This window comes from Sceloporus occidentalis, unplaced genomic scaffold (assembly GCF_023333645.1).
Source record: "Sceloporus occidentalis isolate IW3139 unplaced genomic scaffold, rSceOcc1.0.p SCAF_9, whole genome shotgun sequence".
NCBI classification, from domain to species: Eukaryota; Metazoa; Chordata; class Lepidosauria; order Squamata; family Phrynosomatidae; genus Sceloporus; species Sceloporus occidentalis.
Genome location: NW_028316989.1, coordinates 48,715,045 through 48,735,005, shown reverse-complemented (window position 1 = coordinate 48,735,005; position 19,961 = coordinate 48,715,045). Strand labels below are relative to the sequence as shown.

Genomic DNA, 19,961 nt, shown 5'->3' with positions numbered 1-19,961 from the left:
TAATGGCAAGGAGTACTGGGAGCTGGAGAACATCTGTAGGCCTAAATCCAGTTATTCATTCCAACTAGACTTTGAGTTAGTCTCAAAGGTGCTACAAGATCTCTCTACGTACCAACTAGACTTTGTTACTATTAACTGTCAAATTGACCATGACTTATGACAAACCCATGAATGAGAGTTCTCCAAGTCATCATCAACATCCCTGCTCAGGTCTTGCAGATTCATGGCTGTGGCTTCTCTCATTGAGTGCTTTCATCTGGAATGTGGTCTTCCTCTTTTCCTTCTACTTCACTAAGCATTATTGTCTTTTCCAGTGAGCTGTGTCTTCTTATGATATGGCCAAAGTCTGACAGTCTCAGTTTAGTCACCTTGGCTTCCAGGAAGAGTTGAAATTTGACTTACTCTAGGACCTGTTTATTTGTCTTCTGACCATCCACAGTATCCACTGAACCACATCTCAGATGGGTTGATTTTCTTCCTTTCAGCTTTCTTCACTGTCCACCTTTCACAGCCTTACATAGAAATGAGGAAATAGGACAGCATGAACAATCCTGACTTTAGTATTCAATGATATATCTTGACACTTTGGGATCTTCTCTAGTTTTATTTAGTTCTAGAACTGCTGGATCCATTCCTAAATAGTAAGCACTTCTGTAACTCCAGAATCTACTTAGGAGTAGCAACCAAATTTCAGCCAGAAGTGGGAATCATGATGGGGGCCCTCAATTCTGTTGGACTACAGCTCCCAGTATTCCTCATCCTTAGCTATGCTAACTAGGGGATGCTGGGTGTTGCAATCTGCCTACATCTGGAGGTCTGCAGGATTCATAGCCCTGGTTTAGACCATGCAGTGTAAGGATGATTCCTGCAAGATTTTTGCATTGAGTGGGTGCTTCCCTCACTCTTGAGCCTTGCGTAGCAGATGTAATATGGACACACAGGGCCTGGAGGTGAGGAAGGGGGGACGTTAGCATTGCAAACCTATGGGCGGCAGTCACAGCCTCATCTCTCCCACACTTTGCCTCCCATAATGAGCTAAAGCAGGAAAAACCAATAGCCGCCTCCAAACTTTGCTCTCTCCTACGCAGATTCAACCCCAGGCCTGTTCTTCTGAAATGAGCAAATGCCAAACAAACAAACAGACCCCCGGGCAAAACATCTCCTGCCAGCTAGGAGAGCTATCCCATTAGTTACATTCACACATGGCTGATGATGGCCAGAGAAAGAGCGAGAGGTGCTTTTTAACTCCAATGGCAGCCCTAGCTAGAGACCACATTTGGACTCAGAAAGGCAATGGAAACTACAGACAACAGACTCGGAGCCACGTATATCCCACGGAGGAAGGCAGAGCATGGCGTTGCTGCATCTATAGGTCTGATGAAAGGTTTGGGGAATGTAAATGCCAGCAACAAGGGATGCGCTCCCCTGGTAAAGGAGTCAGAATTCATGCAACAACCTGCCTGAGATGTGTCCTTAACTTCCAATGGGTAGGTTGAACAGTTAAGAACAGATATCTACTAAGCTGCATCTATCTTCTACTCTTGTCTTTTAAGGATTAACATATTACAATGATTTATTCCCCATCATGTTGCCTCTTCCTCCCCAATTCTGCACAAAGCAGCTTATCAGGAAATCTCTGGTAGTCTGGGAATAGGAAGACACCACATTGTCTCCTATGGAACACCTGCTACAACCCTGTTGTTTTTGCTGCTACTGTTATTGTTCCCTTTAGTTGTACCCCATCTTTCCCCAAAACTGGGACTCAAGCTGGTGGTTGTTGGCATAGGAGTGGAAATCACAGAAAATGGTCATGCTCGGCATAAGAAGACTGCCACACACAGAACCACACATCTGATGCACATCTAAGAAGGAAGACCAGCTCATGCATGCATCTTGCACAATATTGTTGAGTAATGGAAGGACAGCAAGGTTTTCTTGGCAAAGGGTTTGCCATCAGTGCCTTCCTCTGAAGCTGAGAGAGTGTGATATGCCCAAGGTGAACCAATGGGTTTCCATGGACAAGTGGGGACTTGAATCCTGGTCTCCTAGAGTCCTAGGCAACACTCAAACTGGCTATACACATACATTGCATTTTGTTGGTATTCAGTAAAGGGTTTCTGCAGTGACAATGTAACTCAATGGGTCTATATTTTTGTCACATTGGGACAATGTAGGATATCAGCCATTCTGTCCAGAAAGATGGAAGTACCATTGCCGGATGAACTGGAGTGCAAAAAATAACATCTTAAGGTACTGGGAAACCTAAAGCTCTTTGTCTACACAACCCACCCACCCGCAATGCCCCAGGCTGAGAGGAGAAAGCCTTCGACCAACTGAATGAGAGTGCTTTGATTCCCTGGAGAGGAGGGAGCAAAAGCCACATCTCCAGGGGACACTATGCCTATTATTGGCCCATTCACAATGGGTCAGTCAGGCCTGATGAAAGAGGGGCAGCAAGGGAAGAACTGTACCAGGTCCCCCGGAACGCTGAGCTGTCTCCTCTGGCATCCAAAATGCATCCTGAAATGTGATCAGCAAAAAGCAGAGGGCTAAGGAGCCAACTAGTACATGCCCAACGAGAGAGGTGTCCTCACCACTTCCGAAACATATACTTTCTCAAGATTTCTAGCCTAGGTTTGATGCTTTAACCTGCTCTGGCCTGGCCTGGCAGAGGATCTAATATAAAGGAAGTCCCAGCCTAATGTGCTAACCACCACACCAGTTCCCAAACTGGTGCATCCCAGTCTGATATTGCTGAGATGGACTGGGAAGCCTTAAACATGGGTGGGCATGGCGCTGGTGATGATGGGTTGAATTGAGGGGAAGATGCGTCATAGCTCCAGCTGTGCAGAGCTTCATGGTAAGTCTCCCCCTGAAAAACCTTGGCCACAGACTCAAAAAATCTTTGGCAATCTTGGGATCACACACTTGCAGTGTCCAGGCTCCCTTCCCTGATGGGGACTGCAGCTACAACAAAGTAAATGCATCTTTGCAAAGGCCTACAACCCCAACAGGAAGTTTCATCTGTCTCCCTTCCCCTCCAACCCAATGCACTTTCCAGTCCAGTGGCCAGTCAAGTGGACAGGAATTAAACGTTAAGAGAATGAGTGATGCATCAACTGGGTCTTAAGGAGGGGCAGCTGTTTGGACTCACTCAACCGAAACATCCAATGCGCTCTGATATGAGATGCCCACGTGGTGCCGTTGAATCAGTGACGGCCCATTCTTTGCTGTGAGTCATCACACATCAACCGAGACCCAACATCAAGGAGACGGAGCATAACCCTATGTTCATAGACCTATGTCCATGAATTGTGGAATTGTGTAGCCAGTGATGCTCAATCACAAGCAATGCCATTCTATGTGCAATTCTGTTTTTTCACCCTTGAACGGAAAACATGGACAACTCTGCATCAGACAAAAATGTCCAACTGGTTCTGTAGGGGAATGTATGCTGGGGTGAGACACCGGTAGGAATCTGGCCATGTTTGCCTTACCCAAGGAACAAATGTCCAGCTGTTACTTGGAGTCCAAACTGTTGTGGGATGGCTGTGCCTCCCTGGTTTTGCAGGCCTTTAGCATGTGCTTCAAAAACGTCAGTTTGCAGAGACACCACCCCATCTGCAAACTCTCCTTTTTGCCTCCTCCGCTGTTCTTAGGTTGCCATACCAACCATCTTCACTAGCCCTGCGCTGTGGCGTTCCTTCAATTCTCCCATCAGTGCCTCTCTTTGGGAACAGGAGCAGACAAGTGGACGACACAGTGCAAGTTCCCGGGAGACACCCCATCATCTGTGTTTGCTGGCAGGCTTTCATGCCCACCAAATAGAAAGTGGCAGAGGAGGCTTCCAAATGGGCAAAGGAGAATTTAGCATTGCTCTTCATTGTAAGACATCCCAAAACCAGTCCAGTTTCCAGGGTCAGTGCCAACTGGGTTGATGGAGAGCCACAAATCCCAGGTTTCCATAGGACTGAGCCACAACAGTGAAAACGGTATCAAACTATGGTGACTGAGCACTGTAGATACACCCTGGGACTCAGCTTCTGTCAGGAAAGAGCACCTAATCTGGAAACTCTTCTCCCAAATGATGGCATAGAGACCTTCTGACCTTGTCAATGTAATTGCACAGTGGGCACCTCGAGAGTGAATTTGCACAGTCAGATTTGCAACCACATGCTCTTGTGCACCTGCACACAGATGTATGATGTTCAATGTGCATCATGCCTGTGGAATGGCATTGCCTGCACATCTTCCTTCGTACCATTGTGAACTGAATGTGGATGTTCTGCCTTGGATGGTCTTGGCCACCTCGCTGGGATGGACACGGAGGCATTGTTTTGCATTGCCTCTCTTCCTTCCTGGAGGGTCGAACTCAGAAGGTGGGGCTGGGGGACCCCTGTTTGACCGCTTGGCTATTGATCTGTGGGATCCCTTGGGGTTTGGTTTTTCCCCCATGCCAGGAGAGCTGGATTAGGGCCCAGGGCATGAGGTGCCTCACTTCTGGGATAGAGGGAATCAAAGAAACGGGGAAAGGATCTTCTGACTCCACTCCTCCCTCTGACCCCAGTTTAGGTGACCATCTCAGGAGAGATCTCAGGGGAAGGTGGCCATTTTTAGCCCGGGAGATTTCCTCTAATGAGCTTCATCAGGAGAAGCACCTCAGCGATCAGGGATTCCAGGTAACGGGGGATATTTTTAGCTCCTGTGCAATCCTTATGGGGTCAAAGAGGATTAAAGCGTGGGGCTACAGGTGGTATCTCCACAGTCTTCAGCCCAACTGGAGGATTGTAGAAACCCCACGATAGCTGCCTGAAGATTCACCGCTCCAGTTTCTTTTAGGAAAGAGGAAGGGGCAGGCAGTCCTGGCCAGAACCCTACATCAAATCCTCTACAGAATCAGCTGGACATTTTGTCTGAAGTGGAAAGTCTATATTCAGTTCAAGGCTGTGCAAGCAGTTTCAAATGTAGTGCCATTCTGCATGGTTTGCATTGTGCATTTGTTCACGGTTACATTCATGCAATGTGCATAGTTGTGCACTGCACATTTGACATGGGCACATACGTGTGGTAAAGCAGCATTGCCAGATCCCACATGGTTAAGAAGGATGAATGGCCTCCACCTACATAGATATCCCTCCGTACCATCCTAACTCAGAACAAACATAACAACACCTTGACAAAATAGTAGGCCTATGACTCCAACCTTGTCATTTTTCTTTCTTTCTCCTGTTTGGTTTTTAACACCTTTGCCTGATGAAGAACCCAGTGGAGCTTTGAAAGCTTGCATTGTGGATTTTGCACATTTGGGTTGGCCAATAAAAGTATCACTGTTTTTGTGGATTTGGGAAGTTATTGTACTTTGCTATAGGGCCAACACGGATATGACAGCCATATATGTAAGGGAACCTTCACAGGTGTATGGTAGCAAAAAAGATTCCAACCTATTAACATGTCATTCGAAAAGTGAGGAATTACACTATGCAACCATGATCATAGCCAGCAAGTGGCAAAGACCATATCCCCCATTGCATTGCCTCTCTTCACAACACACACCGCTTTGTCTCTGAGTTGTAACCACACTTCAATGTTGCCTTGGCCTTAGATCATTCAAGAGCAAACCGATTCACACTTACATGGAAACCAGTCGCCATGAATGTAGTGAGACTTAATTTCAAGCAAACATGTATAGAATCTGGCTGAAACTGTCAAAGCAAACATAGGGACCTTTAAGTTAATGATCTGCATTAATTCAGAGGACTTCCCTAGCTTCAAAGCACTGGACTTAAACCGTGACTGGATTAAAGTGAGCACTTCAAGATCCCTTTCTCACATTTTATTATGTCAGTTATAAGGCAGATTGTGCAAAGTCAAAAAGAATTGCTCGGCCAGAAGAACAAGGGAACGCATTCACGGAGCAGCTTTCCCGGAGAGGACAGAGTTAATGCTTGCAAAGCAAATTTTGAAAAGAAATACAACATGGGAAGTGTCACTTCTTATTTAAAAAAGAAAAGAAGAAGGAAATACTTAAAAGCCAATCAGCCCAATACCTCCCTGGGGTCACATTGCTATTGCAAATGGGAGTTAGACTTGCAAGGAAACAAGGCCCAGAAGAGTTGCGTTTTATTTTCATTCTGGGAGCAGGAAACTTTTGGGCACAGGCAAGTTCTTTGCAAAAAAACACTTGGCTCAACTGAACAGGAGATATTTGCTCATAGCTGTCCAGCGATAATGGCAGTTTACAGACTGACCCAACTGTGAACTTTAAAAAGAAGCTGCAAAGAGAAGACTCCTTGCACTGAGCAAAACACAACTAGAGACACCAGAGTTTGGAAAAGTTCCTTTTTTTTGGACTGCAATTCCCCAGATCCCCATAAGACCTTGCAGTGACTAGATCCCCAGTCGTGCATAGTGATGAATGCATAAAAAGCTAAGCAAATCATAATTTACTGCTTTCTAATGTCATCCAGAAAGCTGGATTAGACGAGGAAGGAGGCGTGAAAACCGGAGGAAGGAACATCAACGTTAAAGATATGACAGCATACTGCTAGCCGAAAATAGCTAAGACTTGGAATGGCTGTTGAGGAAAATCAAAGCAGAAAGCACAGAAGTAGGGTTACAGCTGAACATTAAGGAAAATAAAGACCGCTTATGCTTTGCGTGACTTTAAAGCGGATGATGAAGACACTGGAACTGTTAAAGAATTTTTTGCATCTTGGCTCAATGGTTAATCAAAATAGAGACAATAGTCAAGAAATCAGGATCAAAACAGGCAGGATTTGGAAAGGAAGCTGGGCATGAAAGCTGGACGGTGAAGAAAGCAACATGAAGAGAATATGTAAATATTTGAAATGTGGGTCTGGAGGAGAACTTTATGGGTATTGTGGATTGCCAAAAAAGACCAGTCAATGGGTCCTGGATCAAAACAAGCCAGAACTCTCCCTAGAAGTCAAAATTACTAAGCCTATCATACTTAGGACATATCATAAGATGGCATGGCTCACTGGTAAAGGCAATACTGCTTGGCAAAGTAGAAGGAAAAGTAGTGAACCCCAGTGAATGAGGAGCACCCGCTGTATGTTCCCTGGGAACAAACCCTGAGATTCACACACTTTTTGTGTCTCTATCTGAGACAGAGAGTTGTATATTTTACTATAAATCTAGGAATAGAATCCCTTCATCTGAGAAATGTTGTTACGGTCTTATGAAAATATTGTTCCCTATGCAGGAAAGAATCCCATGGGAATCAACGGTGGTCAATGGGGCAGAGAATCCAAAACAGTGATTTAAAGGAGCTATCCAAGGTCCTGAACTTTATTATTCCCTCTAAAATGGGACTAAATCCCGCTGTAGATCCACTGCCCCATTGACACGAAAGTCACCAGCCACCACCGATGGCCATTGCTTCCCATCCCTTGCCAAAATATTTTACGGATTTTGAAACTGCAGCTGCAATTCTAAATGTAACAATGCTATCTACTGTATTTGCTCCTGGAGAGAAACCGGTTATCGGTTCATTTTAACCTTGTATCAACTATTAGCCCAGCAAATGACGGACAAGGCAGAATTTGAACCCGTGTCACAATGGGGCTCTATTTGATAGGAGAATCAAGCTCATTGGGTCAGTTTGCCCCACCATACCAACTGTCATGGTTTCACCCTATGGGACCCTGGGATTTGCAGTTTGGTGTGGCACCAGAGCTCCGCAACAGAGAGAATGAATCTACAAAACTACAAATCCCAGGATTTAATGGGATGATGCCAGGACAGTTAAAGTGGAATCGTAGAGCCATAACTTGCAATGCAATAGGGCCCCAGGTGATGTAGGCCACTGGTTTTCAAACTCCGGACTGCCCACTGTTTGGGACTTCAACTCTCAGAATTCCTGGGCAGCTTGGCCAGTGTTCAAGGATTCTGGGAGATGGAGTTCCAAAATATCTGGAGGATCTGAAGTTTGAGAACCAGTGATAGAGGAAGGCAATGGCAAATCTCCTCTAAAACCTAGGATAGTGTGATATGACATGAAGACACATAACAACGAGATCAAACCGTAAATCCCATGCTATGAAACTGAAATAACTGTACAATGCAGACACACACAAGAGCTTGCACTGAAGAAAGAGCAGCAGTGACAGTAATGGTACCACTGTTTTGTGGATTTGGGGTGTTATTGTACCTAATGTAGGCTAGGTACAATAACATCCAAAATCCCCCAAGCAGTGGTACCTTTAGGGGGGTCAACCAAAATGGACAAAATACATATTGCAACCTTATGATGCTCCCCTGCAAAGCTTGCAACGTGGATTATGCGCCTTTTGGTTGCCCCATAAAAGGCATCCCCATTTTGTGGTGGGCTTTGGATGTTATTGCACTTTGCTACCTGACCAGCACAGCTACCCCTGGATGGGTTTACTAAGGGATGAGTTAACTTTCTAGGACTTGGGGCCCAAAGAGGGCCTAGTTCCATTATGGGATAGACATAGCTGCCATTTTGCAACACGCCAGAAACAATCCGGTTTGACACCGCTTCAGCTGTCATGGCTCCTTGATGTGGAATCATGGGATTTGCGGTTTGTTGTGGCCCCAGAGAGAGAAGACTAAATGCCTCACCAAATAGCACATCCCAGCATATTGTGGCATGGAGGCGTGGCAGTTAAAGCGGTGACAAAGTGCATCAATTCTGCAGTGCAGATGCACCCTTCTAGTTCCTAACCAGGGCTCACCTTTGCCATGCCCACCTTCTCCTTCCGCAGAAGCCACCTGCAAAGGCCTGGTGCCCACCTTTGAGGGAAAAAGCAGCCCTGGCCTCTCTGGCCAAGCCAGAGCTCTTCATCTGGAATAGAGCTGGGCCACAGGAGCCACCCTTGTCCTGCTTTGAGGCTGGTTCCTCAATGGGTTAAAACTGCAGTGTGTGGATGCAGGCGCCCGCATGTGTGTGCCCAGGCAAGGCAAGGAGGCAACCGAGAAATAGTTCTGCACCCTCTGAAGACAGGCAAAGACCCAGCTTGGGGGAGGCCCAAGCCTGCAAAAGTTAACAAGGATGCCACAATTGTTGCAATTCTGATCAAAAAAGGGAGGTTTGGGGCTACATTATTGCACTTACTGTGGCATATTTAGTATCCTGGCATCCTCACTGTTGCAGTCCTCACTGCATCCTTATCATTGCAATTGTTACTGCAGCCTTACCATTGCAAAACTGTACTTTGTTGTTGAAATTATTTTTGTATCCTTATCCTTGCCATCATCATCATCATCATCATCATCATCATCATTATTATTATTATTATTATTATTATTATGGCATCCTTATTCTTGCCATTATTATGGCATCCTTCTTGTTGCAGTGATCATTGCATCCTTGTCATTGCAATTTGACTTTATTATTGAAACTATATTTACATCCTTATTCTTGCTGTTGTTATTAGTATTATTACATCCTTATCCTTGCCATTATTATTAGATCCTTATCCTTGCCATCCTCATTGCATCCTCATTGTTGCAATTATCATCGCATCTTTATCACTGCAATTGTTATTGCATCCTTACCATTGCAATTATTATTATTATTGCAATAATAAGGATGCAATAAGAAGACAAAATAAGGATGTTGCAAAAAAGTCCTTTTAAAAAAATTCTGCAAAGGGGGGGAGGGAGAAAGGGCCCCCGGAAGGTGACAAAGCATTTCCACTCGGAAGGAAGGAGGGAAGGAAGGAAGGATGGATGGAGGAAGGAAGGAAGGCGGAGAGACAGGAGTCTGCAGACGGCAACGAGGATGGCAAGGATGGAGAGGCATGGATGCCAAAGGGGTGCCAAGGGGATGCAAGCTCCCTTCTTCCAAAAAAGAAGAAGAAGGTGTCTGCTTACCTTAAGAACAGTCATGCAGAAAGTTCTCTCCGGCGAAGGGAAGCAGGGAAAGTCTGGGCGAGGAAGAAGAGAAGGAAGAAGAGGAGGAGGAGGAAGAAGAGAGGAAGGCAGCCTGCCTCCCAGAAGCAGCAGCAGCAGGAGGAGGAGGAGGAGAGAGTGGGCGCGTGCACGAGGCAGACAGGCGCGCCCCCGGCCTCTGGCTCCAAGAGGAGGAAGAGGAAGGCGAGCCAAGCCAAGCAAGACTGGTGCGCGATCGCCCCTCCATGGGGACCAGCTCCAGCCAAGGCACTGGCCAAATGGAGGAGGACCTTCCAAGGGAAGTGGAGGACCTGGCCAAAGGAGAGCTAAAAGCAACTCCTCCAAAAGGCAATGCATGCTGGACATTCTTCCTGGACAGAAGGCTGCAAGTGGAGGACATGTCCAGGAAAAGGAGGGCCTCCTCATGCCCTGGACAGCAAAGGGTGGGAAAGAAGGCACTGGCCAAATGGAGGACGTTTCAAGGGAAGTGGAGGACCTGGCCAAAGGAGAGCTACAAGCAACTCCTACAAAAGGCAATGCATGCTGGAAATGGAGGACCTATGGGAATCCTTCCCGGACAGAAGACTGGAAATGGAGGGCACCCCTGAGGGTGGCCAGGTGTAGTAACATTCAAAGGAGGGGGGACACAAGGCACTGGCAAAAATGTAGGATGTCCCAAGAAATGTGGAGGACTGGCCAAATTAAAGCTGAAAGCATCTAGAAATGGCAATGCATGCTGCAAAAGGAGGACCTAAGGGAATCTTTCCTGGACAGAAGGTTGACATGTAGGACATGTCCAGGAAAAAAAGGACCTCTGTTCACCTGGGGATGGACATGACCTGACCAGCAAAGGGTGGGAAACAAGGCACTGGAAGTGAAGGACCTGTCCAAAGAAGAGCTGAAATGGGGGGAAAAGACACAGATGGGAGAGTTACATCCAGGCCTCCATATCCACATATATTTTTTATCCACAGATTCAAGCATCCACATTAAAATATATACACTCCAAAAAGCAAACCTTGATTTTGCCATTATATATATATATGTGTATATATATATATATATATATATATAGTGCAGCATGTCACTTGGCCATTGCATTTCATGGGGCTTTGCATTTGCCATTGCATTTCATGGAGCTTGAACATGCACAGATTTTGGTATCTATGGGGGTCCTGGAACCAAAGCCCAACGCATAACAAGGGCCCAGTGTACTTTCCCCCCTTTTGTCTCCTTTGAAGAACACTTGTCTAGTGTGGGTCTTTTTGGCAATGTAGTTGCTGTTATCATGCACCCTGGCTTATGGCAACCCTGTCCTGGAAAGGATTTGTTCTTGCCTTCCTTTCCGGCTGCTGAGAGAGTGTGACTTGCCTAAGGTCACACAGTAGGATAATAATAATAATAATAATAATAATAATAATAATAATCCCACCTCTCCTTATGGTTTCCATGGCTGAGTGGGTATTCGAACCCTGATCTCCCAAAGCACTCCAATCCCTCCACTGCCTTCTCTTTTTTGGCCATTGCCCATCTACTATAAATACAGCAAGTAGGACTGAACAATGGCCTGATCCATGCTGAATCCTGAGATGCTTGAGGCCTAGGAAAATAATGCTCCTCCTTTTTATTGCTCTCCCTGGCCGTCCGCATGCATTCATCCCATTCTTGTTCCGTTTGCCAATAAACAAAGGGGAGTCTTTTGTACGGAGACGACACGGCCAAGCATATCTTTGCTGTGCTAGGGCTTTTCAATGAACCCTCGCTGGGGCTGACAGTGAATAAATATATAAATGCATGCCAAGAGAATAACTTTTTTGAGGATTGTGTGGGACTGAAACCATCCTCCTTTTGTGCAGATAGCTCTGTTTAGAAAGCCCAAAATGGCTTTCTGATAAATCTGGATTTCTCAGAAAAATTCGTCATTGATAATCTGACAGCAAAACTTTGCCATGAACTTTGCCCATCCATCATCTTGGAAGAAGCAGAGATAGGCAGCCCAGTCTCCCTACTTTGAAATTTAAAAACAAAACCATGTGCCTCTTTGCACTGACAAGCAAGAAGAGACATTTTAATGTATGTTGTATTTTAGATTGTATTTTATCCGTTATTGTAATCCACCTCGATCCTGCGGGAGAGGCAGTATATACATCAAAAATTATTATTATTATTATTATTCCACTTTGGACAAAAATGCCCAACCACTTCTACAGGGCATCTTACCCATGTGTAAGACATTGCTGCGCATCGTCTCTTCCCGGTCATCGGCTGCAATCCAGCATCACCTCAGTAGGGTCAATATCTGCAAACAGAGAATACCAACATTGTGCAACATGTCAGTGACTGAGTGCTGTTTCACAATTGCAGTGCACAATTCACAACCACTATGTGCAATGTGCAACCACAACGGTCAGTGCACAATCGCGATGCACAACTGCAGTGCATGACATTGCTGTTGGCGTGACTCCATTCCCACTGCTATCAGCAGAATACATCTGTTGCACTATTATGGTGAAGAATTCACACTGAGTGTGTAGTAGGACTTATGCACATCCATGTCACTAATATAGTCCAGCCAGTATCTGGAAAGAACACCTTTTTGGCCACACTGACCAGGGAAAACCGCATTCTGGACTCAACCAAGGAGATCACAATGGCTGTCCTGAGCAGGGGGACTTGGGGGTCACTCATTCGTGGGGTGACCATACATCAAAGTCAACTTGACAACAACAATAACAAAATGTTCATCCATAACCCAACTTGTGCATTTTCTCCCTCGACTTTCCTCAATAGTTGCACAAAGCCTTTTCTATTTTCTGCTGGTGGTATGGTGTCATCTGCGTATCTTACATTGTTCGTGTTCCTTCCCTTGATTTTTGCACCTCTTTCTCCTAAATCTAATCCCATTTTCCATATGCTGTGTTCTGCATATTAAAGGTGCTACCTCCTCTTCCTCATTTCCTCCTTCCTTTCTTTCCCAAAAGGCAGAGCATCTCTCCCCGCACCCCAAGGGCTCCATGCGAGAAGAAACTGAACTGTTTCCAGGAGGGCTATAAGGCCGGATGTTGGGATTGCAAAGGGGGAGAGGCTTGGCTTTCCTGCAATTGTGGCTTAATGTGCTTTGTCTGCCAGGGGCCTTTGGACCAGCTTGGCCTTATCTATACCAGAGGCGGGAAGTGCTGGTCTCCTCCCAAGCCCAGCTGGGATTCCACAAATACCAAGATTTTGGCAGGAAAGAGGACTCCTTCTTGCCTCTTTTGTTCTTCCGTTCTCAGACTCTGGGCTGGAAGTCAGAGGAAAGAGAGCTGTAGTGTCACAACAAACTACAAACCCAGGATCCCATAGTGTTGACCCACGGCAGTTAAAGCGGTGTCAAGCTGCATTATTTCATTGCAGATGCAGCCAGAGTTTGCATGCAATCCAACAGCCCTGTTCCAGAGCATCAGGAGTTTCCAAGGCAGCACCACATACAATGCATTATAGTAATCCAATTTGCTTTACGTTTAAGCTGAATTAGGCTCCTGTTTATTTCTTTGGGGCCATTCAGTTTGCAGGAGCCTAAGAGGACAGGTCCTTGCTTGGAAGAAGGTGTAGTTTTAAGATCGAAAAGGAAAGGAAGGCAGGCATTTGATAGGGAAAGGAAAGACAGGCTTTTGAGAATGCAACGCCTGTTACAGACTGCCAAAATAAAGCTGCTTTGGGTCTCTTTGGAGGTATGCTATTTAAATGATGCATGGGTCCTAAGAGGCCGGAGGTCGCGCCAAAGCCACACTCCATTCCTAAGCACTGGAGGGCAGCTTTGGTGCAGCTTCCCGATTCTTAGGGTGCATGCATCATCTAAACAGCATACCTCCAAAGAGACCCAAAGCAGCTTTATTTTGGCAGTCTGTAACAGGCCGAAGGTTCTTTAAAAGAGGGCTTTTAAAAGGATGGTGTATTATTCTTTATGCTGTTACCATGCTTTTAAAATCATTTTTAATTTTTGAAATGTTTTACAAAGGACCCTCAGTATCCACTGCGGTTTGGTTCTAGGATCCCCCATGGATATGAAAATCCAGGGACGCTCAATTCCCATTAAATGCAATGGGATCCCTTACATAAAATGGCAAAATCAAAGTTTGCCCTTTGGGATTTTTTAAAAAATACATATTTTCAAGCCATGCATGGATGCAGAATCTGAGGATACAAAGGGCCAACTGTAAAACATCAACGTTAATTTACTTCCATTTTAATGTCAATCTTCGGTGTGTTATCACTACATTGCATTTTAGCTGGCGACTTGCCTTGAGGAGCAGTTTCAGGGAAAACTGAAACTAAGGTCAGTTTTAAAACTAATTGACATCAATTACAAAAAATGCCTCCCTGGCTCCTTGATTCTTTGGATAAAATCCAAATCACTTGAGGTCCAAAACTCCAGTCGGTGTGAAAGCAATAGAACAGCTTTGCGATGGCCTACTTGTTGCAATAAGATGTACAAACTGTTTTGTATTTTTCATTGCTGATATTTTCTTCTTCTATGTTTTGATGTCTGCTGCCTCTTTTAAACCTTCTTTTAAAATAGAAATATGGGATGCATTTATATAATGACATGGGACCAGAGCAGTTACAGTGGGATCGTGCTGGCACAAGTGTGTAGTATAGATCTCCTCCTCCATAATCAGATCGATACACAAAACCACACATTACACACACATACACACTCCTGGCACTCACCTGCAATGGAGACGTTCAGCTTTCCTTCCTGGCAAGACGGTTGTTTGCCTTTTCCGGACGGTTAGAGAGAACCCAGCGCCTTGATCTTCACAACTCTGCTGTTCCTTCCTTTCACACCCGCATCTGGTTTGGATTAAGCCGGATCTCGTCCCTGTTTGATTTGGGAGATGGAAGGAAAGCCTGATGCCGTTTCTACTTGTGCCAAGTATGAAGTGAATGCCTTGAACAAACACACCCTCCAAAGAGCTGGGGACATAGGATGGGCTGGATGGGTTTCTTGCCTGCTCAGCAAACACAAACACATGCATGCCCTGGCTGACCAGGCGTCCTCCTTTTCCAGGACATGCCCTCCATTCCAGCCTTCTGTCCAGGAGGAATTCCAAAATGTCCTCCATTTGGAGCACAACTGAGAAGCATGCATTGATACTTACAGTATATAAAGAGTGTTTTTAGCTTTTGTTTTGCAATGCCCTATGTTTTTATATACTGTATATTTACTCATGTATAAGTCTAGACATTTTCACCAAAAAATTGACCCAAAAAACCTGGATCGACTTATCCATGGGTCAATGTAATAACAACAACAACAACAATGATGGATTGACTCATCCATGGGTCAATGTAATAATAATAATAATAATAATAATAATAATAATAATAATAATAATTTATTTATTTATTTATATCCTACCTCTCTCTACAGATCGATGTAAATACTGTACAATACTGAATTTTGGAAGTTCTCTGGCATTGTTTTCCTTTCCTTCGTCCTTTAGATCGGTGGTCCCCAAACTGTCAAACTGGACTTTGTCACACTGGGGAAATAAGGCAAAATAGGAGTTTAAACAGCCGATTACCCCGTGCAAAATGCAACATCGCATTTAAGATTTTCACACAACCTCGCTATTAAAGAGGCAATAAACAGCAACAAATCATTCATGGGGAAATCCCAAAAATGATTTGTTGCTCTTTATTGCCTTTTCATTGCCTCTTTAATAGCAATATGTCTGAAAATCTTAAATGTGATGTCGCATTTTGCATGGGATAATTCGCTCAGCAATAGTCCCAAGTCTAGGAAAGCTTATGCTACAACTTCTTTTGCTCAGTCAGTCTCAAAGGTGCTTCCTTCTGACCTATGGCAACCCTAAGGCAAACCCATTATGGGGTTTTCTTGGCAGGATTTCTTCAGAGGGGGTTTGCCATTGCCTTCCCCTGAGGATGAGAGACTTGGCCAAAGTCAACCAGCTCCCAAATTAGCCTAAGACTTTCTTTAATCCCTCTTTCCAGAAACCCCAGAATGCTTGGCGCAAGATCACCTAGAGAGTTTTTATGCTTGAGCAGGAATTGAACCCTGGTCTCCAGTGTCCTAGTCCAATGCTCAAACCATGCTAGCTCTCAAAGGTGCTACAAGATTCCTTTGCAGCCAGGATGATAAATGGCACGAAATACTTGGAGGGCACCCAAGTCGTAGCTTGGTACCCAGCTTGTTGGGGGCAATTGGCTTACAGACTGTAAACCTCTCAGAGAGTCATAGAATCATAGAATCATAGAGTTGGAAGAGACCACAAGGGCCATCCAGTCCAACCCCCAGTGCCAAGTTCACTATTAAGCAGTATAGAAATGTACATGCTATTGCTATGCAGTTGGCACTGCTCAAAGTAGTGCTTTTAACCATTAATTTGTATTTGATTGTTATTATTTTGTTGGTGGTGGAGGGGTGGACATTGTCTAATTGTTTATTCCGTTGGGTTATGTATTGATTATTATATTGTGCTATGTAACCGCCTCGATCTGTAGGGAGAGATGGGCTAATAATAATAATAATAATAATAATAATAATAATAATAATAATTGTTATTATTATGCACCACCCAGGGCTGGTGCATGAATTGATTCGGGTGCAGAGATGGCACCTAGGCTGTCCAGGCTGTTTCGGAGCATTCCCAGGAATGCTCATTGCAGCCATCTCTTCCTCCTCTCTGGCCCTACAGAGTTCAGGAAACATGCTTTACTTTTGAATTTTGAGGAGAGTGCGGATGCCCTCTAGTGCACAAACAGCACACAACAGGGAGGCACAAGACCTGGTTAGACATGATCAGGATCAGCGATTATGGTAGCAGGTTAAAAACAACTGATTTCAGGTGGCACCCAAAAAGGATTGTCTGTGCATCGCACTGCAATTTGATCCCACTTTAAGTGCCATGGCTCCCAGCTAAGAAATCCTGGGATTTGTGGTTTGGTGAGACCCAGCATGGTGACTATGACTTTGAAGACGGGTTTGAATCCCCACTCAGCCATGAAACCCAGTGGATGGCATTAGACAAGTCTCAGCCTCAGAGGAAGGCAACGGCAAACCTCCTCCAAAGAAATCTTGCCAAGAAAACTCCATGTTAGGGTTGCCTTAGGGTCACCATAAGTCAGACCCAGACCCTCACCCTCCTATTCAGGGACTGAGCCCTGCGTCATCTGGACTACCCACCAACAGGACAAGGGAGGTTGGTTTATTTGGCACCGTATCAATCACCACCTTGAGCTTACATCCCTATACTAGAAGGCAGGATATAAATAAATATGATGGTGATGATGATGATGATGATGATGATGATGATGATGATGACAGTGACGATGATGGCTAGGCACCTTGTTCTGTGAGAGATGCTCTGCCATGCCAGCCATGCTGAGGACAAAGTGGGACACATTTTAAACAGCTGCTTGGCATTGGAATGGAAGGCTAGTCTGTATCGACTGGGAAGATCCACAGCAAACAGGGAGGTGTTTTACTAAGTTTTAAGAGGAATATACCCCAGGTTTGGTGCTGAACTGGCCGCCCATCCTCCAGACTATTCATGCCAAATTTGGGAATTGGGCGCTGTGTTATCTGGACTCCCCTCCAGGAAGACAAGAGAAGCTGATTTATTTGGTTCATGAAGACAGGGCTGATAATTGCTCCTCAAACCAAGCAATGCCACCACCAGAGATCTCGAACCACCCTTGCAAATAGCTGTTTAGCAGAAAGCAAACACACGCATGCGGAGAGACCCGCAAAGAAACAGAGAGACACCCTTTTACGACTTATTAACTGCCTCTGGGTTTTTGAAAAGCAACATTACTGGGACCAAATGGGCAGCCAGAGGCTGAGGGATGTCTGGATTCTTTCCCACTTCCATTAGAAGAGAGAAGATCTTTGAATTCACCCCCAACGTATGGAGAGCACATGCGAGAGAGGCAGAGGAGCGGTATGCGCGCAGCAGACAACTATATTGCAAGGAGGGAAGGAAAAAGCCAAACATGTTCCAGTTATATGACTGCCAAATGAAGACACTTATCTCAAGAGTCTGTTCCAAATTATCTGCTTTTTGGGGTGATAATAAATACACACAGTTGTTTCCCATTCTTCCCAGACACCTTGGATGGATGCTGTTAGTCTTGGCTACAGAAAACCCTTTGAATCAGTAGCTGAAAGGCAAGCCAGCACATATGAAAAGCTCCCCTCTTTGGTGCAATGGGACTACTCTAGGTTGGGCTGCTAGTAGGACTCTGGGCTTGTCTGGTTGCTCTCAAAATACTCCAGCCCTGGAGTTGCTTCAGATTCACACATAGCAACACCGGGATGCTGTCTATACACATATGTCCCATTGTGCAGTGGCAATGCCACCGCCGGCATGAGTCGTTCCCTTTGAGATCAGAATTGAAGTGCCCAGTGTCAATCCCATGGGTGGGCACTTGGTTGTCACCTCAGAGGGAATGACTTGGGCCAACAACGGTGCCACCAGGCAACACCATAGGACACATGGGTAGGCACCCGCCTGTCATTGCTCCAGATTTTCCTGTGTTATTCTGTGAGTGTGTAAACCTATGGTGAGAGCCAGCATGGCATAACGGACTATGACTCTGGAGACTCTGGACATGAGTGTTGGACTGTGGGGACCAGGGTTCGATTCCCGGTTCGGCCATGTCAACCCATTGGGGGACCTTGGGCATGTCACACTCTCGCAGCCTCAGAGGAAGGTGAAGGCAAACGTCCTCTGAACAAATCTTGCCAAGAAAACCCCATGATAGAGTCACCTTAGGATTGACATAAGGTGGAAATGACTTGAAGGCGCCTGACATCAACAAACTGTCAAATGACAATGGATTTTCCTCTGACACTAGTATTGAAAGTGAGCAAGGAAACCCCTTGGCCTTCCACAAGAGGGCATCTCCAGGATAGGAAAAGAGAGCCATGCCTGGCCTGGAGCATCTGGCTTCCCAGCCTGAGCCTGAGTCGCCTCTCCGAATCCAGAAACATTTTCAGTGTGGGTTTTGGGGCTGAGCTCATTGAGGGGCAGCTGGCCAAGACAAATCATCTCCTCCGTTCTTCTCCTCACACAGAATGGAGTTGAAACCGACGTCTTGAGAACGGACGAGCCGTTCCCCAGCCTCTTCCTTGCCAAGAAGGATGGAACAATGTATAGTCTGGTGTGGCTAAAAAGTCCATAAATATGTTTCTTCCCCGGAGAGAATATGAGAGAGAGAACCCAGTGCAGATTAAATAAAAGTGTGCTTGGGACAGACTGCCGAAGGCTATAGCGGGGAGACCGATCAGTTGCGTGGCTTAATGTTTCTAACAGACGCCGCTGAATTGGTGCGGCCCGGCGCAAAAATGATGATTGCTTGAGAGCTCTGCTAAATGGCTTTCAGGTGCAACGTGAAGGCAGCAGAACACACATTCCGACCAGACATGGAACGCAGAAAAAGTATTTGGAAAGCAAGAAAGAGGATGAGGATGAGGAGGGAGGACTCAGATGATGGAGTTTCTCAGGCTGATGGAGGCTAAGGCTGTTACTGGAGCATTGGAAAGATCCTTCTTGGACAACAATATCCAGAATCCCTCATAGCCAGATGCAAACCCATGGTATTGTCCACCAAGAGCTTGGTATACAAGGTCATTGGACTATGTTTGGCATAGTCAGATGTTTCTCCGACCCACTCTCCAACAACCACAAAATGGCCATTCAAGGGAGGCTATCTCAACAAAAACATGGGTTCGGGGTGTTATTGTTGTTGCACAGAGTGGAAGAGAAAACCATCCATTGCAATGACCAAAAAAAAAAAAGACTAAAGTGGGCTTACACTTGCTTGTGTCACTAAGGAGAGCCAACATGGTGGAGTGGTTTCAATGTTGGACTGCAGCTCCAGAAACCAGGGTTCAAAGCCCAGTTTGGCCATTAATTGATGGCTGTGAGGACAACCACTCTCTCTTGCTCTCTGTTTAAAAAGTTGAGTTACTCCTCCCCTCCATGCACACCCCAAAAGATGCTTGGATGGTCTTCCCACCCCTCCTCTCTATGGTTATAACTGTGTGCGAAGGTTTTATAGACGGACATTTCAGT

General features: G+C 45.5%; 2 protein-coding genes across 2 annotated transcripts in view; one reads left to right on the top strand and one right to left on the bottom strand.

The window, feature by feature from the left end:
• The window catches only part of LOC149307505 (coronin-2B), a 46,757-nt gene extending 36,758 nt beyond the window's left edge, over nt 1–9,999 (bottom strand). Inside the window, exon 1 of the mRNA XM_089539311.1 lies at nt 9,862–9,999. Coding sequence (XP_089395437.1) covers nt 9,862–9,876 — 15 coding nt within the window. The 5' untranslated portion in view covers nt 9,877–9,999. The remainder of the gene's footprint in view (nt 1–9,861) is intronic.
• The window catches only part of LOC149307504 (integrin alpha-11-like), an 89,722-nt gene that overhangs the window by 16,326 nt on the left and 53,435 nt on the right, over nt 1–19,961 (top strand). The window lies entirely within an intron of this gene.